Here is a 24,535-nt window from a genome sequence, read left to right as displayed (position 1 = left end):
GGGAGCCCAAACAACGTATAAGGAGGAACAAAGCAATTATCGCAACACACAATGTTCTTACTCCTTCAACTTATCTACATTTAAAGTTTTTCAAACATAAAAAGTTAGAGAGGCGTATATTATGATCTCATTCACATTATCAGAAAAAGACATATGTGGACATAATTTAACATCTGACTAGGACAGTCAGGACACACTGAAGTGTTCAGAGTGGTCCTCTTTGTGGAGTTATCTTTACAGCTTTTCCAGCTTTCCTAGCTTTCTTTAGTCTGCACTGCTTTAGCGCACTGGGGAAAAATCAGAAGGGAGGCTGTTGCTGACCTGGAGGTCCTGAAGCCCCCACCAGGGCTGGAGGAAGACCACAGAGGACTTCTGAGACTCTGAATTGTGGTCTCAAGAGGCTTTCCCCACCCAGCTCATCATGGTCCTCTATCAAAGGAGAACAGCAGAGGTGGGCATCAACAGCACATCAGAGAGGGAACGTGAGGCTTGTGGAGCACAGGGAAGGGCTGACTAGGGAGCCTCTGGGCCTTCCCACCCAGCCCTGGGCGTGGGCAAGGACAGGACCAGGAAGGATGGGGTGCCAGGCAACAGTAACAAGGGGCCTAGTCACTGCGGACCTCGGAGGGTCTGCCAGCTCCGGGCAGGAGGCCACGCTGTACTGATGGCTATCAGGCTCTGAGCTGCAAGTCTCCACATGCATCCCTGCCTACGCCCCTGTCTCCTTCACAGCCTCTTCTTCCTCAGTCCTCCCAACCCCAGCCTCTGCGCCCCCTCCCTGAGTGGCCCCCTTTAATAAAGATTTAAATACTCCCTCCACCCCCCAGGGTCTACATATTCTGCAGACACTGAACACAGTGTCCAAACCCAGCCAACACTAGAACCTAGGGAGGCACTCAGCTCAGGCTTCCCGGTCCCACCAACCTCACAGCGCCACGTCCAACCCGCAGGCTCTATCCTCCCCACGGGGTCACCATGTCCCCTCCATATTCCTACTTCAGACCCCTGGACCTCACAGAGGCTGTGACAAAAGCCCTCTGCTCCTTCTAAGACACAATCATTAGGAACAATCTTTCTAATGCAAATCAGACCAAGCCCCTCCTCTGGGGAAACACTTCCAGGGCTCAGGCAAATTCCTCACTCTGGCTCACAACCTCTTCATTCCTCCTCCTCCTCCACGCCCTGGCCTGGCTCTGGAAACCCAGTCACAGTGGGCTGGCTCCTCCGAATATACCTCCCTGCCTGATTTCACGCCAAGGTTACTCGGTGACTCACACTGTCCCCTCCACCTGGACCACCACCTCTTCCCTTTAGATCAGTCAGCTACCCCGTGGGCTTCCTGAGGGCACGGACATGTCTTAGCTTAATCTTTATCGCCACACATCCAGCACAGGGCCCTTGGCATCAGTGACAGAACCTGCTCCCCTGAACAGTCAGCCACACCCTCCTTAGAGAAGCAAAGGAAGAATCTGCGTGTTATAATCCCACAATAGGCAAATTCCAAGACACTCGAACCTATAACGAAATCTGAGAATAAGTCTGATACCCTGAAATCCAGCCCTCTGCACGGAATACTTGGGGGGAACTGCTAAGCCACAGGTCCACCCCAGCCCTCCGCGTGGCTTCCCGAGGTCTTGGAGGAGGTCCTGATGTGCTGAGAGCCTTTCCTCTGGAGATAAGCGAAACCACTGCTTACCATCATCGCTGACGCAGTCCTGCAGCACGAGCGGGTGGTGGCGCGGAAGCTTGCTTAAGGGCTGACGGCGGCCCTTGGACTTCTTACTCTCTTCCAGGGAAAACATATATTCATCCGCAACCTGGGCAAACCACAAGAAGAAATCAAGTTGGCCTTCCCGCCACTTGGGGACACAGCAGAAGTCAGTCTTACAGTGGAAACCAAGGGAAAGAGCAGGGCAGAGAGACTCAAAGAAACAAATATAAAACCAAACATGGAAAACACCTGTCTTAGAAAAAGCTAAAGTGACAAGCGTCATGCAAATCAGCCTAAACTAGGATTGTGTAAACCATTTTTGGATTTAGTAAGTGTGGGTCTCAGAAACAGGCTGAAACAAATGTACCTAAAACAAACCTGCTCCAGAGCTAAAGAAGAACCACGCCCCTCCTTTAAGCTCACTGACATGATGCTGTGTCTAAGAGCCCAGACAAGCACTGGAGGCCCTGTTCCTTGGACAAGAAGGCCAGCAGCAGCTGTTATAAAGTGCTGGGCACCTGGGCCGTCTAGGTTTGAAAGGCCCCAGCACATGCAAAGCAGAGAGGAGGAGTTGACCCATTCAAAAGAAAAACAGGCCACTTCCCCTGCACCTTCAAGACCTCAGCTCTAGCTGACACTATCTGTTCCTCTTCTCCAGAGAACACCAGCCAGGACAAAGCGCGCCTCTGAAACCCTGGCCTGGCTGCAGAGAGAAAGGCTGGCTTAATGTTGCATTTACACAATGTCAGAGCAAATGTGAGTAGGTTTAAGGTATAAGGACTGAATCAGTAATACCACATCAGAGTTTCCTTCTAATCGACATGTTTAAAACTTGGTTGTACTGACTTTAGGAGACATGGGTTATGGCAACACCTATTGAACGAGGAACTGAGGCCTGGAAGAGGCCCACTCTGTAACTGACAGAAACCAGTGCTTTAGAGTGCTGCAGAGGAAGGGCAGCATCGCAGTGGCCCCTCAGAGAAGGGACACTGGACCCGCAGACTCCATGTGCCACTACCCAGAGCCCCAGGACGTAGGGGTGACACTTGAAAAGGTCAAGAAAAAGACAAATGCTGAGCAGGTCACAGCAGAGAGCCCACTCTTTCAAACATAAATTGAGTGTCTATTTGCCCACAGATTTAACAATCATTTACCAAGACCTACTGAGTCCGAAGGCCTGCCGGGGGAAGGTAGGTGTGAAAAAACATGACTCCTAGGGTGCCCTCCCTAGCTCAACATAAGCAATGATGCTCACAGCAGCATGCGATGATGTGGAGAAGTGGGATGAAGACTATCACAGACTTCATCAGATCAGAACTACACCAGCAGTCTAAAGCAGTGCCTTCCATCTAAAGCAGCACCCTCCAAAATGTACATCAAGAAGGTGCCGTGAAAGCCGCCACTAGAGGGAACAGGTTGGGGCTCCAGGCCCGCCTCCATTCTGACCACAGGAGCCCTGCTTCTGGTTCACATTTTTCAAGTGAGTAAAGAGGCCACGTAAGGGGGGGATTCGTTGGCTCAACAGACTGGAAATACCCACCAAATTTATTTGATAGTGTAATCACAAAAATAAAAAATGTAGGGATATGCACCCAATGGGTGTATACTTACTGATGAGTTATACATACTAATGTACTTATACACACCTTAAAACAGACTGTGAAAGGATTAAGATTAAAAATAAAGTACCATTTATTTGATTCCTGCTCCTCCGTAATCTTCTTGCACCCCCTACTACGTAGACTACTTAGATAACAGCCTAAAAAGTGTGGCAAAGACCAGGAAGCACAGGTGTGAGAATAAAGGGAGCAGAGGTGGTGGGGATTTCCGGCCTGGGTTTCCTGGGTGTCCAAGGTGAGAGACTAAGAAGGCTCCTGTGGATGAGGGGGGAGTGGTAACAAGCCAAGTTAAACGCGCTCCGTAGGGTACACACAACCCCCCTCTGTGGGTCCTTCATTTGGAAATACCCAGGGGGCAAGAAGGAAAAAGCAATGGCAACCCCCTCCAGTACTCTTGCCTGGAAAATCCCAAGGACAGAGGAGCCTGATAGGCTGCAGTCCGTGTGGTCGCAAAGAGTCAGACACAACTGAGCGACTTCACTTTCACTTTTCACTTTCATGCACTGGAGAAGGAAATGGCAACCCACTCCAGTGTTCTTGCCTGGAGAATCCCAGGGACGGGGGATTCTGGTGGGCTGCCGTCTATGGGGTCGCACAGAGTCGGACACGACTGAAGCAACTTAGCAGCAGCAGCAGGGGGCAAAAAAAAATTGAGCCTGGGAGTTCAGAAAGGAAGTCAGAGCAAGAGCTGTGGATCTGGGAATCCTGGACATCAAGCTCAGAATTTAAATGATGAAGTGAATGAGATGATCAGTGGAAGATAAACTGACTGGAGACCATGCCTTCCAGGACAGGAGAAAGAAGAGGAAGAAAAGAGATGCTGGGGAGAGGGGGGTTTCCTCAAGGGGGAAATCCACAGTCCAGACTACAGAAGAGCAGTGGCCAAGGGACTCAGCAACCGGGAGGTGCCAGGACTACTTTAGAGATAAACTCCAATAGATACACAATAAGGAACTAGGGAGCGAATGCCATCACACAATCTTTAAGAAGATAAAGGGAAGGAATGAGATGACAGCTGAGAAGGAAATTTCCTTCAATTGTATTTTAAGAAAGGGGCTTTGAGTCTCGTTTTACTAGTGAAGAAGCTTGTTCCCCAAAGATGCACAGTCCAAATCCCTGTGAATACATTAGATTAACAGGACAAAGAACTGTGAGATTGCTAATCAGATGACCACCATCCTGGATCGTCTGGGTGGGCCCCATGTATTCAAATGCTGCTTAACAATGGAAGAAGGTAGCAGAGGTCACGGTCAAAGTGATGTGACTTGGCCAGATGTTGCTGCCTTCAAAGGTGGAAGGAAAGGGTCAGGGACAAGCAATAAGGATGCCCTGTGGAAGCTGGAAAGGGCAAGAAAATGGGACTCCCCCCCAGGAAGGAAGGCGGACAATTTGCCTTTAGCACCATGAGGCCCATTTCAGACTTCTAAAGAACCGGAAGAAGGTAAATTTAAGATGCTAAATTTGTGTCCCTTGTTAAAGCAGCAACAGAAAATGCATATGGGGGTAGGAGGTGGAGATAAATCATTTTACAGGCAAGCAAAACGCCTCTCATTCACTCCTGGAGGAGGCAGAGGGGTCAGGACCAAGAACACCAGAAGGCGGCTTGGGGAAAGGAGGCTGCCTCTGTCCACACCTCTTTAACCAAAGTGCCTACTGCACACTCAGGAGATGCCCCCAGAGGACCATACCTGTTGCTGGGCGATGCAGAGATGGTGAGACGTGACCTCTAACCTCAAGGGGCTTACGACCCAGCCAGAGTCTAAAACTGCCCTTCCTGCTACATCACTCTGCCTCTGACCAAAGCAGTCGCATCTATCCATATTGAACATCCTTCCACAATTTCATCTCCTCTGGCTAAATACCCTTCCCGGTCCTGCCTTTCCCTGCAATGTACTCCAATTTCTAAACACCCGTAAGATTTAATAGAAAAGAACTGGGCTCAAACCCTGTTTCAACCAATTAATCACATGAGCCAGGGCTGGCGGCAACCCAGTAACAAGAGCGGGTGAAGAGCACTGTGCCCGGAGCCCTTGGTGAGGACAGGGCCGGAGAGCATGCCGGGTCTCCCAGGCCCTGCCGGCAAGAGGGCTGGAGCTCCAGGCTCCCAGAGTTCCTTTACCCCTTCCTGTGAGCAACCAGGTCAAGGTCAATGTTCCTGATGGGGCTGGTTCTGTACGGAGAAGAACCAAGTGTTCTCTCTCCTTCTTCGGGGAACTCACTTTTTCAAAGCAGCCTGAACTGACAAGAACTTCTGCAGCAGGCTTGTCACTGTGCAAAGACTCAGGTGGTGGGGACTCAGCAGTCAGTCACCTAGGGCCCTTTCCCCAAGGCCCCTGATACAAGAGGCGGCACATAAACTGAACAACAAGCGGTCCAGATAACACCTTGAGGGATACTTAGAGCATGGGGAAGGAACCCACCAGGGTGTTCTTCACAACCCAGCTGTTTCCAAATATAGACAGAATGCTCTTGGACCTCTCCAGAGAGGGGAGAAATGTCTCAGCTTCTGCCCAAACCTTGACTGCCAGTCCGCCATTCTGCCCAGTGAATCAGCCCTCATGTCAGTTTCTGACTGGAGCTACACCTCCCTTCATTCCACCCGTTTACAGAGGCTCCGGGGCTAAGCCCTGGGGACCACGTCGATGCCTCAAGAGGCAAGGCTGAAGGCGGCTCCTAGCGGTGCACCTTCACCAGCCTGGGACAACCGCACTGAGGCCAAGACAGCATCACAGACAAGGAGCAAAGTGCTAGAGGGGCTGAAGGAGGCAGGGAAGCAGCTGGGAAGCAACGGAAGGCTCCCAGGACTAGCGGCTTGTGAAAAGGGCTGCGTCCCCATAAGCAGGCGACTGTTCCAAGACAAATGGCCTCTTCCCCCCTCCAAAGCCTGGTGCCAGCAGGACAGCAGTGTGAGGCACTAAAAAACAGCAGAATGGCATTTTATGTCATGCATATATTCCAATAAAAAACCCTCTTGCAGCCATCCCCTCGTCTCCTGCCTCTGCTGGAAACCACACCTCTCAGAGCACCCCCATTATCTTCCATCACCCCCTCGTCAACACAGGCCCACTCGGTGGGCTGCCACTGTCTTCCAAGCTCTCCTCCCTGGCTCTGCACACATGACCCTCTCCTAGTTCTCCAAACCTCTGGCTCTCTCTTCTCATTCTCCTTCTTCCCGGGCCTTCCACCTCTACCCACAATGCGAAAACTGCTCTACAAGCCCCGCCAGGGAGCTCTTCCACACCCACCGACACCCTCCAGGTGGAGAGGATTCCCCAGTCTACCCATCTCGGGTGTGTGTGCACATCTCCACAGCCTGCTGCACAGGCAGGTGGCACTTAGCACGCCCAAGGCTGAACTCACGTCCGAGCCACACTCAGATTCCCCTTCACTTTTCCTGTGACTTTCCCCCGCCACCGACTCACCCCCATCCATCTAGTAAGTAACACAAGCCGGAATTCCAGGTCGCCGCATGGTGCCCTCCCACTCCTACCTTTCCAAGCAGCAGCCCCAGACCCCCAACCCCCACCACACAGCTCAGGTCCTTACCGTCTCTCAGATTAAGAAGCAGGTTCCAAACTGATTTCCATATTGCAAACCTTTTTTTCCCTCCTGTCCTCAAGTATTTAACTATAAAAATAACACGGTATTCATAAAAAGTATTCAAACAATTCATAAACGCAGGAAGTGAAAATCATCCGTAATCCCACCTTCAAGAGAATCTCTCCTGTTTCTAATTATGCCTCCTTCTTCCCCAAAAAACCTTTATATCGCTTCCAAGGTGATCTTCTGAAACATCAATGCAAAGCTCAAAAAACACTTCACCAGACAGTCCAAAGAACAACTGACAGAGTTTCTTGAGTCAGTGATAGGGGGTCAGAAGGGCACAGCCCTAGATCAAGGCAAAATTAAGACACATAATTAACAAATGTCAGGTGTAAGACTAATTAAATGTCAATTCAAACAAACCTACTGTCAAATACATTTTGTTTAGACTACTAGGAAAACTGATTGAGAACTGAGTATTAGATGATGCTAATAAATCTAGATGATGCTAGAAAATTTTTGTAATTTTGTTAGGTACAGTAACAGCATGGTGATTAAAACACACCCATATTTTTCAGAGATACACATTGAAGCAGGAAGGAAATTACATGACATCCATGTCATGATTTGCTATATAACACTTCAGGAAATTAAAAGGACAGATGAAGCATACAGGGCTTCCAAAATATTAACTGTTAGATCTCGGTGATGGTGCTGAGTGTTTGTGGTTTGCTGTATCACTCCATATGTATCTTTGTGCATCAAAAAAAAAAGAGAAAAAGACATGTTACAGAAGTTTTCACTCTCCAGAAACACATGTCAGGTAAACTTCCACTGCCCCTTCACCCTGTCTCTGAAGTCAGTCTCAGAGAACAGGCAGAGGTCTAGGACGGGCCTCCTGACACCCTCCACCCACAACTCCCAAGGCCCTCTCATCCTACTGAGACCAGCAAAACCACTGTGGACCCCAACCTGCCCTGATACTGGCATGAGCCCCAGCTCCAAAGAGAACCCTCTCCCCCGCCAGACTCATGCTCCTGCTAACCACCTACTGCTGCTGTCCCTGACCCCTTACCCCAACCCCGGGCCGAGCTGCTAACACTTCCACCACGTGTGCTGCAATGCAGATCACCAGGGGCTAGAACTCCCTGCTCGCATCTGTCTGCTGGCCTTGACGACGAGCTCCTTGGAAGGTACCGTCCTAGCCCAGGGCAGGCACACAGACCACTACAGAGTAAAGCGAAGAGGTCAAGCAGCCGAGACATATCAGTGACTCTGCAGTAGTTCAAAGACACCAGCACATCAAGGGGGGAGGTGGTAGAGATGGCAGGTGACTAGCGGAGAAAAGGTGTTCAGGCTGCAGCGGAGAGACCTACACACAAGCAAAAAGGAACCAGAAAGACACATAGTGGTTTGGGAGCAGGGGTCACACAGAGAGCCTTGTTAAGAGAGAAGCCTCCTCTCCCAGCATGTTTCCATGGGAGGAGTCCTGGCTTTGGCTTCACTGGGATCTGCCTCTTACAGAGGGAACGCACTGCTGCCTCTGTGTACAACACGCAGAAAGACACAAGACTGGGAGACACTCTGTTCCCGTGAGGGGACCCTGAGCGGTCCAGGGCTGCCTGTGACCAGACGGGTCATCTCTCTAACTGAGGGTAAACAAGGAGCAGGGCTACGTGGCCACAGGTCAGAAACCACTCTCCTCAACCATTTTAACTGGTGACAAAGTGACATTCTGAGCTCCATATGCCCATGTCCTGTATCCACAATTTTACGGGTTCCTAATTTGGGAGAGAAAAAAAAAAGGCTGTTATTTATTTACTGCCCTGCTACCACCTAAGAAAAAAAACCAACCTTAGAAAAAACTTGACACCATGGTAAGATTAATAATATATAATAACTATATATATTAATATATGGCCTCAATACTGTAGAGTATTTACTCTCTAGTACGTCCTTGCTATTGTTAGCAGCTTCTGTGGTTGCACACATCAGGAGGACAGTGCCCAAGGACGGTGTGGCCGGCACAGACAGCAAGATGCACAGAGCGCACAGAGCTTTGTGAATTGATGACTGGGACGCTGCCACGAGGAACAGAAGGGGCTCTGCTTTCCAAGTGGAAGAGCCCTCGCTTGTAGAAGTGACCCCAGCAGGGCAGGGAATGGGGGTCAGAGGCGACGGGAAAGCAGGGAAGGAGACACTGGGGTCACTGGCTCACCAGACTGCACCACGCATGAGAGGGAAGGAGGGACTCCACATGGAGAAACAGCATCTACAGAAACTGAGCCTGAGATGCAGAAAAAACAGAAAGAAAGATCATACGGGTGTTAAAGACAAGCAGCAAACTAACCACAGAAAGGCACTGCTGAGAAACTAGGAGAATCTGAATAAGGACAAAGCATGAGCACTTCAGGCAAAGAAAAGATAAAGCCAGCACGTCAAATGTTAATACACAGAGATAACGCACGCACACCGGGATAATGCGTGCACACCGGGATAACGCGTGCACACAGCGGTCTCGTGACAGTATTCTGTTTGTGTATACTTTAACAATGCTTTGGCTGAGTTGCTCTGCTGTCCAGCTGAAACTATCACAAGACTGTTATTCGGCTATACTCCAAAACAAAATGAAAAGTTTTTTAAAAAAGCAAATAAAAACTTCTAAAAGACAAATTTTCCAAAGGTGAAGGGAACAGGGAATCAAGGAGAGCCTCTCTGTGCTCACTCCTACAATCTGCCAGTGGCCCCACCTCAACCCTCAGCCCAGCTGCAACTTCACCACAGGCTGTGAGGCTGGAGAGAGAGGTCACCTGGGCAGGCCTGAGTTGGGCTGTACCCAATGCGGCCCTGCTGGACCCCACGTAGACTCACCAAGCGCCTTTCTACACAGAACAAACAGAAAACATAGCTTCTGGCAACAGCGTGTTCTGGGAGGAAGCCTGAGCAAACAATTCCTTGTTGACGGCTCTGGGATTCATCCTGGTCTCCAAAAGGATGCTGTCAGCAGTGTCGTACCCGGAGGGGGAGGATGAACACGGGGCATGGCCGGAAAACTCCCAGGGCAGCCCAGGGGAAGAGAGGCCACGTCATTCCAACCCTCAAACGCCAGGCTGCAAACACTGCTGCTCTAACCCTGTGCCCCAAAGGCCAGGAGGGTCAGAGCATGTGCCCCGCTCAACTGAAGATCCACTGAGGGTGGCCAGGGAAGCCACAAAGCCATTCTTTGGAGCAATAGTCACATAGAGATAACAGGGAAAAAAAAAACCCTCCCAGTAAAAAGCAAGCTAAAGCGACCCAATGCCACCTGGCTTTTGCTTGATACAACTGCAGGCTGGAGGTCCATCCTGAGGGTCTCCTCCTGCCATTGGGGACCCTGCAGGAGCCCACCCCCATCGGCCCACTCCAGCACCCATACCTCGGCCAGTTCCCTCTCACTGATGCTCCGGGTGGCGCCCCCTTTCTTTCTGGCACACGGCTCTCCCGAGGGGACCCTGCCATCCCCTTTGGCATAGCTGTGCACAGTGAGGACTCCTGTCTGCCCTTGGGCTCGGCAGGACAGAGGCTCGCTGGTTTCAGAATCGGAAGAAACAGAATCCTGTGAAGAACCGGAGCCCAGGCTGGAAGATGATTTCTTTTTGGAGCCTGAGAAGACGAGGCGTCCCCCAAGAGAAGCTGGGTTCACAGAAAGGTCCAAGGCAGCCGACTCATGCTCCTCTTCCTCGTCCTCGTCCTCCTCTTCCAGCTTGACGTTTTTAAGCTCTTCAAATTTGACTTCGGTGGAGTCAGAATAATCTGAAACACACAAGACACGCTGGACGGAGCCCACTCCCTCCTGCACGTCTCAACCCCGAGAGAGGGACACAGACCGAAGAACGTGGGCGCCGAGGAAGGCCTGGTTTCCAACTCTTTGGCTCCACCATAACGGGGGTCCCTGTGCGATCTGGGGCGAGCTGCTTGGCCTCTCTGGGCCTCCGGTTTCCTCTTCTGTGATGTGAAGATGCTACCACCTCCCACCAGGGTTCTTAAATAAGACTGCGACATATGAGGTGGGAGCACAGCCTGGCACACAGCACACGGCAGCTGTCCCTTCCCCAGAAGTCCCCTCAGGTCAGCGGAGACCCAGCGAGCCAGGCCAGAAGTCTGCTTCACAGAAGAAGCTGGGCCCGCAGTGCCAATGGCTCCCAGCACACACCCAGAGGAATCCTGTCCACGCAGAGGTCCCCCAAGCGGGGCCTGACCCGAGGCTGAAACCAGCTCCTTCCAGATAAATCTACCCATGGGAAGGCTTTCAAACATGGTGCTAGACCACGCCGTCCCTTCCTGAAATACCAACAGCCCCTCGGGCCCCCAGTGAGCAAGCTCTCAGAAGGCAGGCAGGCGGTCCCCACGCTGTCTCATCCAACATCTCAAGGCGCAGCTCCTGTGGCACACCTGTCTCCTACCCTTCCCGCCCCCTGCTCAAATCTCAGGATACCACGGCCAGCTCCCTGAACAGCTGTGGGCCTTCCCCACGTCCCTCCGTGACCCTGAGTGTCCCCGCCCAAAGTGCTTCCCACACTCCGGTCACCACCTGCTCACAGGCCCACCTCCCTCACGTCATGCCTGCGACCCTGCAGTGACCTGGCGTCCAACAGTTAGGGCTGTGGAGGAAAAAAATACCACGACCAACTCACCTGGGAAGGTGAGGCTGTCCTCGACTTGGCGCACGGAGCTGTGGGTGGGCCTCACGGGAGCGAGGGCAGCCTGGCACTCCGCCATGTCGTACTGTCCGGAGCCCAGCTCCTCCTTGGGGAAGAGCTCGCTCTGACTCACCTCCTGCGGGATTTCAAGACAAACGCGGTGCCTCTTTGTCCCGATCCGGTGCTTGGCCAGGCTGCAAGGAGGAGTGCACACTTTTTAAGAGCCGGTGTGTATATCCGCTTACATAAGCACATCCCCACGCAACCTGACAGGAACCGCCAGAGCCTGCTTCACACTTGAGAGCCGCCCAAGACCAGGGACCTCACGGCCCCGAGCCTGTTCGATCAAGTGCAATCAGGGATGTCACTGCCCCACCTCACAGAGCTGACGTGAGCCTCGGGAAAAGCTGTGCTGAGCACGCGCAGAATGCCTGCGTACAGCAGGTACCCCGTGAACGTTCCTCCTGTCTTCCCCACACAGCCCCGGCGGGAGAGCTGCTGAGGACAGGCCCTCTGGCTGAGACGCTGACGACACTGCCCCTTGCCCTCACCAGCCTCATTCCCTGCACCACACTCTCCTTTACAAAAAGCCCTCAGGCGGCAGCAAGAAGGGGGGCTTCTCTGGCTCTGAGGGAGCCACGCCCCCACAGACATGTGAGCCTCCCTTCAGGTGACTATGGCCCAAGGAGAAGTGCCATCACCTCTGCGTGCAGTGGTGAGGAAGGGTCTGAATACCTGAGGATTCTGGAGCCTGCACCACGAAGAACCTTCCCTCAGCTGTGCTCAAACACCCCGCTCAGAAGCAGCCCCTCAGCAGGTGACGGGACCTACCAGACGGTCCCCTACTCCACCCCACCCCACCCAGGCAGCTGGGCCCAAGGGCTACAGGGTTACCTCCTCCTCAGGTCGCCCTCCTCTCCATCCTCCAGCCCCTCTGTCTCCTCCTCTGGGCAATCCTCCTCCTTCTGGGCTCTCGGGACCAGTTCACTCTCCTTAAGAAACTCAGCCGCTTCTGGTGTGGGCAGAGTGTGGTCGATGACGGTGCTGTCCTTCCCAGCTTTCCAGAGCTTGTACCTTTCTGGCTGGAACTTCCTCACAAACACGTCCATGGAGATCTTCACCATGTCCTTCCTGCAGGAGCACTGTTGCAAGGCGCCAGAGGGGTGCCAGGTGAGACCCTTCCCCAGCTCCCTCCACCCCTCTCTCCCACCCTTTCCCACCAAAGGGAAAAAGAGAACAGTTTCAGGCTGAACTGTTTGAGTTCACAGGCTGAGGGCATCGCGTCCAGACAGAGCCTTCACACATGAAAGGAAGCAGGGAGAAAAGGGCAGAGGACACATGGCACTGGGGTGAATCAACTGGGACGCTAGCCAGGGTACATGGAGAAGAGTTAAGAGACAAGGCTCAGCATTAGACCCGGGACGGTCAACGACCTTCCCTCTGCCGTCTATTGAGGCCAGGACCTCAGGAACAAGTCTACTCCTGGCCAAAAGTCCAGCCTTGCTGCTTCCTTAAAGTAAAAGGGAAGCCCATCAGGTTTCTCCTCGGCGGTGAACACCCAGAGCAGCTAGAGCAAGAAACAGCGCTGTGTGTGTGGGTGCAGGGTTAACACCCAGTGAACTCAAGCACGGAAACCTCCTTTTATACAGCTCAAACCTAAACCAGTTTTTAAACATTCTTTGTGAACACAAGATGCTGGTACTTTTGCATGTTCCCTGCCACTCTGTTTCTCAATTCCAGCAGCCCAAAGAAACACCAGCCAGTGTACCTAAGAAGGCTGGCTGGCTCAATCAGTTGTTTTTAGACACAGTTTTTATGATGGAAAACAGTGGACTTACCAGCACAGCTTGTTTGCCATACTCGATCCACCGCCGGGTAGCAAAGTTGGTGGACTCGGCACAGTTGAAGCCGTGGTTAAAGCCAGCATGGTAGCCGTAAGGGAAAGTGATCATAAATTCTCCAGCTTCCTGAGTCACCTGAACAAGAGCAAACAGGAAGCAGTTGAAGTAAAGGGCAGGAATGCTGGGCTCCAGCTCAGCCACCACTCAGTGACCAGGGACAGGTCACAAAGCTACTGGGGTCTTAGTGTCTTCTGCGACATGCAAAGTCCCCGCACATCAGACACCATGACTGTAATTAATGACTCCTCTGGATTAACGCTGTTCAAGAGGGCTTGACCCTCCTCTGGCAGCAGGAGGGTGGCGCCCACCTTTAATGCATTGAGATCCAAAGGTGACACAGATTAGTCCTGACCCACACCTGGCACAGAGGAGCAAGTAGAATAAAGCTCCCTGTGAAACACACGCCAGAAAGAGCGGTTTCCGCATAGGCCAAGGACTGCTGTGTGCGCAGTCCGCTCACCTTGTCAAAGGGAATTCCGTATTTCTTCAGCATTAAAGGAGAAATCAAGGTCATCTTATGGCGGAGAAAAGCCTCACAGCTTTGAGCACTGCCTGGGAAGAAGCCTGTTTAATTGAAAATGAGTACAGTTAATACACGGCTCCACACTGGCTCTGTAACCCTGGAGTCACTTCACACAGCGCATCTCATCTAAATGTAAGGAGGATGAATCACCAAGGTGATCACCACAGATTATTCTAGCTCCAGGCCAGTCCTAGCATTCTGTGATGAGCCTCTGGGCTGTCCCCGGTGTAGTGGTCATCAAATCCTGCTTGGGGGATTGCCCTGGCAGCCTCTCTTCTCATACAGAGTTTTAAAACTACTTAAGAGCCTTTCTCCATTCACCAGGACCCTCAATCTTTTGTTAGTAACACATCTATAGCACACATGACAAGTGCTTGTGAAATAGCCTCTCTAGAGGTACAAATCTACGAGAGTCCACTTACAAGAACCAAAGCGTGAGATTCAACTTTGACGTGACCAACTGGGGTTTTGGCGAAAGAACCAGACCCAAGGTGACCAGTACACTATCCCTGGTCAAACAAACCCATGCATGATGAAACCGAGGCAAAGGCAGTCTAACACTTACTAAGCCCCTTCCCAGGACAAAGTGGGGAAAGGCTGTGATTTCACCTGCTCTGAGATGTACCCAAACTGGCAGTCTGGCTCACCCCCAACATGTGGGCTTAAGAAAGGACCACTGAAAGTGGACATCCGAGAGCCACGAGCGCAGCTCCCTGGCAGGTCTGACCCCACCCAAGGAGCGAACACCATACCTTTGGCCAGGCGCTCCAACCGCTTTCCGTGCTCGGGCGGGACAGAGTACCTGCAAGCACACAGAAGCAGCGGCCACTGAGCAGAGAGCTGGCCCGGGAAGGGGCCCAAGGGCTCGTGCCCACTCTCAGAACAGCTCGAAATATCAGACTTTTCAACTTCCCGACCACAAGAACTAGAAAGGGATCTGGAGAAATGACGTATTAGACTGTCTGGGCACTGGAGTGGGGAACCCACACTGAAGGGCAAGCCATTTTTATCTTTTATATTCATTAACAAGAGGTTTATTCAATAGTTACCATGAACCAGGATTTATGGCACACACTCAACGTTGCTCTCCTTTATAATGTTATTCATGCAATAAAACTTAAACAAAGAAAAAAAAAAAGAGAGAGAGAGGAGGAGGATGGCATTAAAGTGCTCCTGGCAGAGCCTGAAAGGCTTAACTGGGATGGGATAGAGAGAGAAAAATGGGCAACAAGGTGACGATGGATTAGGTACCAGAGACCTGGCCCCCATCTGCTGAAGAGCCCATTTCCCTTCGTCTCCTCAACAGTGCACTGATTATCCAGTAGCCACTCACGCCTCCAACACTGTGGGTATCCAGACACCATAGGATTGCCCTTCATTAAGAAACAAAAGGAAAAACTAAAAAACACATAGAAGACTATTTAAAACTTTTGCAAAACTGTTAAAACTTCATATTCAGAAACTCACAGTAAGTCTATTTTACCTTTATAATGCGTTCTAAAGATGATTCCACAACAACAAAACCTTCCCATCCCAAACAGTTTTGTTATGAAACAAAACAGATGAGGAAACTATCACCTAAAGGGCTCTGGGATCCATCAGGCAACCCTGCATAGACGTCTCTGGAGGAACCACTTCAGGTGACCTAAAGAGTGTATGTAGTAACAAAGTCTAGTTTCAGGAACTTCAGAGTAAACATGGATAAGACACAAACGTTACTGACTCTTGATAGAAGTCTAGCTTCTAAGGAACTGGGTCAGTAGTCAGGGGGTAATCACTGGCTCAAAAGGGTGCCCCACCCCAAGACTGGAAACTGGAAAGGCATCTGACAGAACAGAAGAAAACCCCTGGGACAGGACGTGGCTGAAGAGGCTGGGAAAGGAATGGAGACAGACACAGCTTCCATGACTCCGCAAGACCTGGTCAGTGTCCCCTCTGGCCTCCTCGCGCCTCCATCCTCATAATCGGCACCCAGAGCACAGAGGAAGTCTTCCTTCCTCTGGTTACTCAACACACTGCGTTCACTCCCAAGTCTTTGCATATGTTGCTACAAACACCCAGACACGCTTTCCTGTCCCCCCTCCTAACCTACCACCACCCCACCCAGCCACATCCTCATGTGCGAGGCCTCAGCTCGGCCATTACCTCTTCCAGGGGAGCCTTCTCTAGGCCCAGCGTTCACGTGCCTTCCTGCGTGGACCTACTGCACCCACTGTTCCCCGTCACAGCTCTTCTCCCTCTTTCTCTCTCTTGATCAGTCTCCTATCTGTGTGAGGGTGAGCGCCTCATCGGTCCTATGCTCTGTTGAAAGCACCACCTTCGCTGACATGCTGAGATGGATGGGTGGGAGCAGGCGGACAAGAGGGCGAATCTGCCTCCCCAGCCAGACTGCGGCTGCAGGATGCTGAGTGACCACGCGCCCCCTCGTGGGTTAGGCACACACTGCTGCTCACCAAATATTTTTTCCATGAGGAAAAGAAAGCTTTCTATCATCTGAAGGAGCGACTCCAGTCTTGGAAATCTGCCTCTAAGAAATGCCTCAGGCCTGTTCAGGAAAAGAAATCAGACAGCAGTGGGAGAGCTTGGGAGAGCCCCCGCGGCTCTCGGTGACTCAGCCACCTTCCGTTTCCACATGATGGGACTAGGTGCCCTGCCCTCTAAAACCTGCTGCTCCAAGGGCAGGGAGAGCCAAGGACAGGGAGAGCCCCAGCGCTCTAACAGCACCTCGCTGCTTCAAAGTCGGAAGAAAACGTAACACGCCAGTCCCACCCCGACCCTGCTGAACCAGTATCTGTACTTTATCTCCATCCCAAGGTGGTCCATGTGCACACAGAGCTGACCAGCCCCGGTGCCAAATGCAGGCCGACTTTACCAGGACTTGGGCTCTCCGAAGTGCAGGTAATTGATGCTGTACAAGTCCATGTCTTCGGTGTGCCAGGCGAAGGACGTCTTCCACATGCCGAAGTACAGGTACGGGGTATTCACACCCTCAATGGTGATCCCACTCTCCTTCTCCACCAAGTCCAGGATGGTTCTCAGCCGGCCAATATTCCACTCATCTACGTGCTGCAGAGGATGTCAGATTGAATAAAAACTGAGGCTCTGAACCCACCAACTGCAGAGCAGGTCACAGGTGAGCTGTCACTTAACAAAGATTTGGCATACTGTTGAAACTGTGTGGACATGAAGACCACAGCACCCCTCACTCGCTGTTCAGAGCTGCCACTGGAATTGATGCCATTATACCCCCAAAGAGCAAAATGACACTGAACACTAGTAAGTCAAAGAGGAGAAAGGGAGGTGACAGCCACCTGTTCTAAACTCAAGATGAACAGTTTAAACAGAACCCAAATAAACTTAGGTCACAAGAGGAAAAGACCTCTCCAATTACAACAAATACAAAGCGTGGAATTTACTAATTTGTGACTTGCCTAGCCCTTATTTCCACCAGGCAGTGTCTTCAGTAAAAAGTCTACAGTGTTACCCTGAGTTAAAAAGGTCATCGAGAAGCCCACCTCCTGTGAAGGATTTATGCCTACAAGCTTCACTTCCCACCACCCAAAAAAGCGATCGTCAACAGCAAAATCGGAATCCACTTTTTAAACGCCTTCCCTCGAATAATTTACAAAAACAATAATCTGAGTAATAATCCCTGAAACACTCTACAGATTTTTCAAATCATCCTAAAACGGTCCCAAATAGCCCTTTTTTGCACCACATGTAAGGCTGTCCAAAACCACTATATCCTAAGCCAATGCAATTCGTTAAAAAACAGCTTTTTCTATAGAATCTTGTTGGAAGATTCTCAAAATCTAAATGTTTCTTTTCTTAAATATATATCCCTTTCATTATATTAGTGATCTTTTTTTCCACAGAAACCACACTGCCCTCCCCAACATTTCATTTCCTGTGATCCCACTCTCTCTAGAACTCATAAGAGCTACCACCCACAGACTATTCTAATGGCCCTTGCAAAGAACACCATATCATCCAATTCACATGTAGAGTGGGAGAAATAAAATTCAGTCACATGCAAAACTACCCCATTAAGCGAGCACAACCCATCAGCTGGCGGTGGACCACTCTTTTGTGCAAACACCCATTCAGCAAAACAGCTTTTAGGGGAACTTCTCTTGCAATCCAGTGGTCAAGAGTCAGTTCTCCTAATGCAGGGACCCAGGTTCAAGGAACTAGACCCCACATGCTGCAACTAAAGATCCTGCGTGCCACCATCAAGAATGAAGATCTTGTGAGACGCAACTAAGACCTATGCAGCCAAATGGAGAAAATAGTAAAAAAAAAAAAAAAGGGAAAAAAAACAAAACAGACAAACAGCTTTTAGGTGTCTACTGCATGCTGGGCAGATGAAAATGGTATCAAATCACAAAACTGCAAAAACGCTGCATAGAGATTCCAGTGACTTTCACCTTTTCATAGAGAGTGCCATTCACATCTGCACCATAGATTGGGGGATTGAACGTGAGATTTTTCCAGTATTTCCGTTCAAGCTCTTCAAATTCACTATAGCGTGGGGTACAGTACCTTTCAAAAGTGGAAAAAAAAAAAAAGGGTTAGCCACTCATAAGAGACTAAATTCATCAGGCATCATGGATAGCACAAGACACAATCCTCTGTTCCAGGGAGAGCAAGACATTTCAAAGGAACAAGATACAACCTTGGGCTTCAAGGTTCCGCTAACTCCCTCAACCTCCCTTCTATGGGTACCAGGCCCAAGGAAGGTAACATACACCAAGATGTAAGCCCATCTTCCTTAAGAATGCTATCCTCCACTCTTTTAAAAGACCCTACTAAAACTACTCCCTGCTCCACTCGGGAGTGGCCTGGCCACCCAGGGGGAAAACAGGCTTACAAACTTGTGAGAATCAACAACTGCAAATCCCTGTGTATCCACAGACAACCAAAAACCCGCCCACACATGGAGAGGTGAGGCCCTGGAATAGCAGTCACTTCCCTGCACTCTAAGGAAGTGTCTCCAAGAGGGCTCACTTGAATTGTCTCTGCTGCATTCCCACCATCCTATGCAGTGTGGCTAACATCCAACAAATAAGCATGCCTGAAAACAAAATAGTTTAATAAAAATATAATAGTCTTAAAAACATAAAAACAGATTTTTGCATATCAAATGTTCCACTGAGCGAAATACAAGTATATACATATGCTCAAACACACACACACACACCTATCCATACATATCTCCACATAATACTGTTAAAAATATCTATATTCTTTAGCTCAATAAAATCACATACTGAGAACTTATTCCAAAGTAAACTTTTTAAAAATTCAAACCACTTAAAAAGTATTACACAATTTAAAGAGTAATGTGTAAACCTAGTATTTGAAAATACATAGTATATAACTCAGCAAAAATATATATATATATGATAAGGAATGGAAGACCAAACTGAAATTGTGTGGAGATAATGAGGTTAACTGGGAGGTAAAAAAAAAAAAATCTTACTTTAAATGCTGCCTTACATTTTGATGTCAACCTAATGAATAATGAAGTTTAGAACTCTCAAGTTCCCTTTAAATACAAATAACTACTTCCAACTGATCTGCTTTATAAATTTAGGTTGTTACCTACTGGGTTTTCTTAAAGCTGGCTGATCATGCAGACAGAAATCAAGGGTAAGAACTGGTTGTATTTCAGATGTAGAGAAAAGACACAAGACTGACTGATTTAAAAACAGATTTCCTGAAAGGCAAGGCCTACTATATGTTAATGAGATGAGATTAAAAGACCTGAGGCGTGGGCAGGCGGGGACTGAATGAGACCAACCCCAGGAGAAACAAAGCCAGTGTGCCTGGCCCAGTGCAGAGCTAGGAAGCAGACATGAAGGACGCCACAGGCTCACAGCTGCGGAGCACAGCACAAGCTTCAACAGGCTTTTACACAGATTCTCTAATTAGACAGCAGGCTGGCCAGCAAAGGAGATGCTTTAAGAGTTAGGCTGCCAAGAAAACTGGGAGCCCACATTCAGAACTGTGATAAGTCCAAGGAAAAGAGGCAGAGCACAGATGGAGCGAGAGTGAGACCTGATGTGAGATAACAAAGCACTCTAAGTGTGAAGCCTGGCGAGCTGAGGCTCTCCCCGGGGCTCCTCCACGGCCAAGCCGGAGCCGGAGGCACACAGCATCTGACCGGCTGAAACCAAGCCGTGTGTGGACCAAAAAGGACTCAGGAGAAAAAGCGAGGAGTGGGGGGAGGGAAGAATCCCTTATGGAGCCGCAAAATGAAGAGACACAAGGGAAAGGAGAAGATTCAAGCAAGAGGGTAAGAATGACTAGTCAGAGTCCAACAAGGGGAATGCACAATTCATTCTCTGTAAATCTGAGGTCAAATGAGAGCAAAATTATTAAAAATAGCACAGGAAAACGATGGAAAACAGTGGACCTAAACAAGGATGCTTCCAACAGAGACAAGAATGTCGCAATGATCATGGAGTGACAGAAAACAGCGGACAGCTTGTTAGTTTACTCACCTTCGGTTAATGTCATAGAAAAAATGAGATAGGTAGTGATGAGTTTGACATAATTAAAGACAGAAGGACCCAGAAGGAAGAGATTAACTTACTGAGGCCACTTTTTGATAAGTGGGTGTTATCGATACATCTGGCCAAAGCGCCTCTGAACCAACTCCAAGTTTCCCCTTTGCAACTGCAAATTATTAAGTCCTACTTTTGAAGGAAAAGCAATGGGATTACTCTACGTAAAAACATAGACGAGTTTAGACTGTGACTGTGTACTGAGAAGAGAAATGTTTCCGTGCAAAGAACAGCAAAGGAGACAGAGAAAAGTGGAAGCTGAGCAAAGGGGACTTCAGTATGATGGCAGCAGTTTTGAAGACCACTCTGCCCACGAAATGTAAGGTCCAGATGCTAAAAGGAACCTGCTTCACTCACTTATCACTGTTGGCTATCTTGCGGAACTCTCGCACAGTCATGGCTTTCTTCTGTATGTTGTACTGAGTAAAGAGGCCAGACTGCCCCGTCACCAGCTGCTGAATGGGGGCGGGAATAACCAGGTCATCAATATCATCATAGGAGGCTCGTGGCTTCCACTCCTTTGGAGGAACAACCTGTAGGGAACACAAGGAACAAAGAGATCAGAAACCTGGCAAGCTGATCAGAGTCCACCAAGTGTGCAGGCCAACAGCTGATTTTACTAGAAAGTCACGTGGATTTAACCATGCTCACTCAAACACAGCAAAAGTCACACTGTCAAGCTAGCCCTGATCCAGTTCTGCCACCAACTAGCTGCCTAGATGCAATGACCTAAAGTAAGGAATATTCATTCATTTTCAGCCTCAGAATATTCTCTGGGCACCAAGAGAGGAGGTTGAAGAGTTGATTTTCTTTCAATCTAACAGAAAGCTCGTATGGGAAGCCAAATTACTATGAGAGTGCGGAATGCGGGAAACCGAGAGAGAAGTTGGATTGATGAAAACACCCTCTCCACCAAGAGATGGAAGCACCGAAGCAGCTGGCCCTGGGACACTGGCTCTTTCCCTCCCTTTTAAAGATTCCCAACAGCTCTCCTCTAACCTAAAAAAGTGATGTTTCAGATGTCAACGAAAGGAATTAACTTTTAAATAGGACAGCAAATATTCAACTACCACCCCATCTGCCTTTCAGTAAAACTGTTCTTCAAGGCTTCATTTAGGAAAAATCTTACTGTCGCCCTTGGTCCCAAAGGCCTCCACCCCTCACCTTAGCCAGCCCAGCCCGATGAGCTCCTTGGGATTCAATGTAAGCAATGTAACGACTGAAGTTTCGGAACTCCTCCATAGTCGGGTAGAAGGTCATTATCCGAGCACTGGGATTCAAGGTTTCAGATTCAGAAGCCATCTTCTCTCCTTTTTGAGGTCACTTTGGTCAGGCAGGAATCTGAAGACATACATTAAGAGCAAAAAATTATACAAAATGTAATTAAGACTGAATGCTGGGAATGTCAGTGCAGAAAAAGTTAAAGAGGAAGAAAGTCTGCAGCACCGAGAAGACCTCACACCTGGAATCTGCCTGGGGCAGGTTATTTAAATAAGATAAATGGATAGAAAAGCTTCTGCTTAAATGATTCTGATGTATCAAAACTGCATGTATTCAAACCTCATTTAATGGAGACATTGGCTCAACTAAAAAAGGGAAACTAATTATTTGGTTGTTGGTCCCATCTGACAAAGCAGCTGCCCCACCCATCTTTACAGCTGCTCCCTTGTTCATACTTGGCTAATCAATTCTAAGTATTAAGCTTAACATACTACAATCTGATTTTTTTTTTTATAAAAATCTATCTATGGGCTTCCTTCTAAGGCACAGATTTCAAACAGGATTCTAGATTCTTAAGAAAAGTTACTTAGCTACAAGATTACAAAGTTAAAGGGCTAAAAAGCATCCTGGTATTAGTAGCCAGAGCTATGATTTTTAAAACCCTTAAATGAAATTGTTCTCATAGCTACACCTAAATGCAGTTTCAGCAGTTACATGAAATCGAGGTAGAGACTAGTTCAATTGCACTGTACCCAGAACTCAACAAAATTAAAACAGGCAATAAACTGGCAGTACAGGGCAAACTTCATAACTGACTAGAGGTGAAATAAATACTACTTTGTTTTTAGATGAGGCCTTCCGCTAAGTGGGTGCATCCCCACTGCCTGGTAACACAATAGACTATTTCAACTGAATAAGAACCAAGCATACCAGCTAAAAACAGTCAGTTTAGAAGCAAAAAACTTACGTCCTTTTCTTTACTCAATTCCCCCAAATCTCGGCCCCAAGATCATGGCAGTTCAGCTCCAAGAGTTCCCCTTGAGAGCTGGAGAGATCAGAAGGGGGAAAACTCTTCCAACATACCAACAATCTAGTGAAAGACTAGAAGACAGCATGGAGCAGAGCTGTCTAAAGTAGGAGAGAAGACAAGTCCCAGTACCTGCATCTCTCCAGCTTCCATTTTACCAATTATAGTGAGTTCCTGGCCTGGTGCTTTTATGCACCTCGACAAACTGCAGGGCAGGTATACTGTAATCCCTGTTTTACATACCAGGAAATTTACCCAAAGTCCCGCAATGCATTCCCAGTGCTCCATTTCTCTGTGCTGCCTACATCATAATCTCCACTTAATCTAAGCCCTTTGCAACGGCAGATCCAAGTGTAAAGGAACCTCAAGTTTTATGCAATCTTTAAGACCCCTTTTCTAGGAAAAGAATACAAAGTATCTTACATTTGCAAATTTTACAAAAACATATAAATCGTGTAAACATAGTGTTAGGCCCCATCCCAAAGCCTCCAAAGCCCCACAAGAGGCTTCATTTGCCTCTGGCCTTATTCATCTTTGTATGCCCAAAACCTAGAACAATGCACGACACAAGAGTACACACTCGGTAACTGCTGAACAACTGAGTGCCTTGCTCTTACATCATCTGCTCATTCCCTTTCTTCTACTCTAGGATCCCCTTCCCTCAATCTATTCCCTCGGGAAAGCTCCTGTTCCTTGACACCTTCCTTCCCCCACTCAGCAACAAAGCCTTGTGGTTTAAAAGAGCACAGCCTCAGAATTAAAACTCTGAACACAGATCTAGTCTCTGCCATTTACTAGCTGTGTGACCCTGGCTGTGTAAATTGCCCGAGTCTCAGTTACTCCTCCTGTAAAATGGGGATCCCAACCTCCTTGCCCCGCAGGGTTGCTGTGATTAACTCAGATGATGCAAGCGAAACGCTAAGCACTAGGCCTGGTACTTATCAACTCAGTAAAGGCAGCTATTACTAACTATCTCAAACTCCCGCTCCCTCCCCTCGCATCGGATCCCGCAGGGATCGCTCCCAAGGTAGCCCCCGCGCTCCCACGGTTTCCGAGGCTCACCGCGTAGACGTCCGGGCCCTCCCGGCCCCGCCGCCTAGGCGAGTGAGGCCGGGCCGCAGGAAGAGAAAATAAGGCCCAGCAGACCCGCCCACCCTTCCCGACGCCCATTGGCCAAAAGAGATTGGAAAGGGCGAATCTCAGGGCTCATTTTAGAAGCTCCTGCTTCCATTGGTCGAAAGCTATGCCTATCACTCACCGCAGAAGGCCGCTTTCCGCCCCTCCCCCACCGGCGATCACGGTCAAGGCTACAGAAGCAACAAATCTAAAGGAGTCAAAAACCCTGTAGTTCTTACTTAAAGCCCACTGCCCCGAAAGGGCTAAGGCTCGACTTCTACTGTCGCCACTAGCCGATCACCCTGCTTTTCCAGCCGGCGAAGGACGAGACTCCGCCTCCTCTAAAGTCGGCCTCTGCGCAGCCGCACAGCTCTCCACAAAGTCAACCAATCCGGGGGCCGCCATCAGCTTCAACCCGCCAATGAAGCGCTGTGAGGCCGCCCCGAAGTCCAGGCGTATCAATCTGCTCAGCCTATGAGCGTCGACTCGGGCTGTTGCCAGGAGGAAAAGTAGTACCACCCGGGACTGCGGCCACTGAGCACATCGGCTGAATCGCAGAGCCGGCCAATCGAAGGCGGGCTTCTGGCTGCCCGTGGCTAGTCTGGACTTAAGACAGTTAGTTGAGT

At 49.5% G+C, this 24,535-nt stretch overlaps 1 protein-coding gene across 5 annotated transcripts in view; it reads right to left on the bottom strand.

Moving 5' to 3' along the window:
- Nucleotides 1-24,260, bottom strand: part of KDM4A (lysine demethylase 4A) — a 40,776-nt gene extending 16,516 nt beyond the window's left edge. The window contains exons 1-12 of one of the 5 annotated variants that reach the window (XM_005678566.3): nucleotides 24,149-24,260; nucleotides 21,710-21,886; nucleotides 20,903-21,078; nucleotides 18,404-18,518; nucleotides 16,849-17,042; nucleotides 14,729-14,778; nucleotides 13,914-14,017; nucleotides 13,391-13,528; nucleotides 12,447-12,694; nucleotides 11,547-11,746; nucleotides 10,289-10,665; nucleotides 1,697-1,817 (exon numbers count right to left, since the gene is read on the bottom strand). In XM_005678566.3, the coding sequence (XP_005678623.1) occupies nucleotides 1,697-1,817; nucleotides 10,289-10,665; nucleotides 11,547-11,746; nucleotides 12,447-12,694; nucleotides 13,391-13,528; nucleotides 13,914-14,017; nucleotides 14,729-14,778; nucleotides 16,849-17,042; nucleotides 18,404-18,518; nucleotides 20,903-21,078; nucleotides 21,710-21,847 (1,861 nt within the window). In that variant the 5' untranslated portion in view covers nucleotides 21,848-21,886; nucleotides 24,149-24,260. Of the gene's footprint in view, nucleotides 1-1,696; nucleotides 1,818-6,982; nucleotides 9,161-10,288; nucleotides 10,666-11,546; nucleotides 11,747-12,446; nucleotides 12,695-13,390; nucleotides 13,529-13,913; nucleotides 14,018-14,728; nucleotides 14,779-16,848; nucleotides 17,043-18,403; nucleotides 18,519-18,983; nucleotides 19,051-20,902; nucleotides 21,079-21,709; nucleotides 21,887-23,855; nucleotides 23,928-24,051 lie in introns of those variants that run through there. The other 4 variants (XM_005678565.3, XM_005678567.3, XM_018043005.1 and 1 more) reach the window with 4 other exon arrangements.

The sequence above is a fragment of the Capra hircus genome, chromosome 3 (genome assembly GCF_001704415.2).
Source record: "Capra hircus breed San Clemente chromosome 3, ASM170441v1, whole genome shotgun sequence".
Classification (NCBI taxonomy): Eukaryota; Metazoa; Chordata; class Mammalia; order Artiodactyla; family Bovidae; genus Capra; species Capra hircus.
The sequence above is the reverse complement of the archived record's forward strand: the minus strand, read 5'-3'. Positions and strand labels throughout refer to the sequence as shown.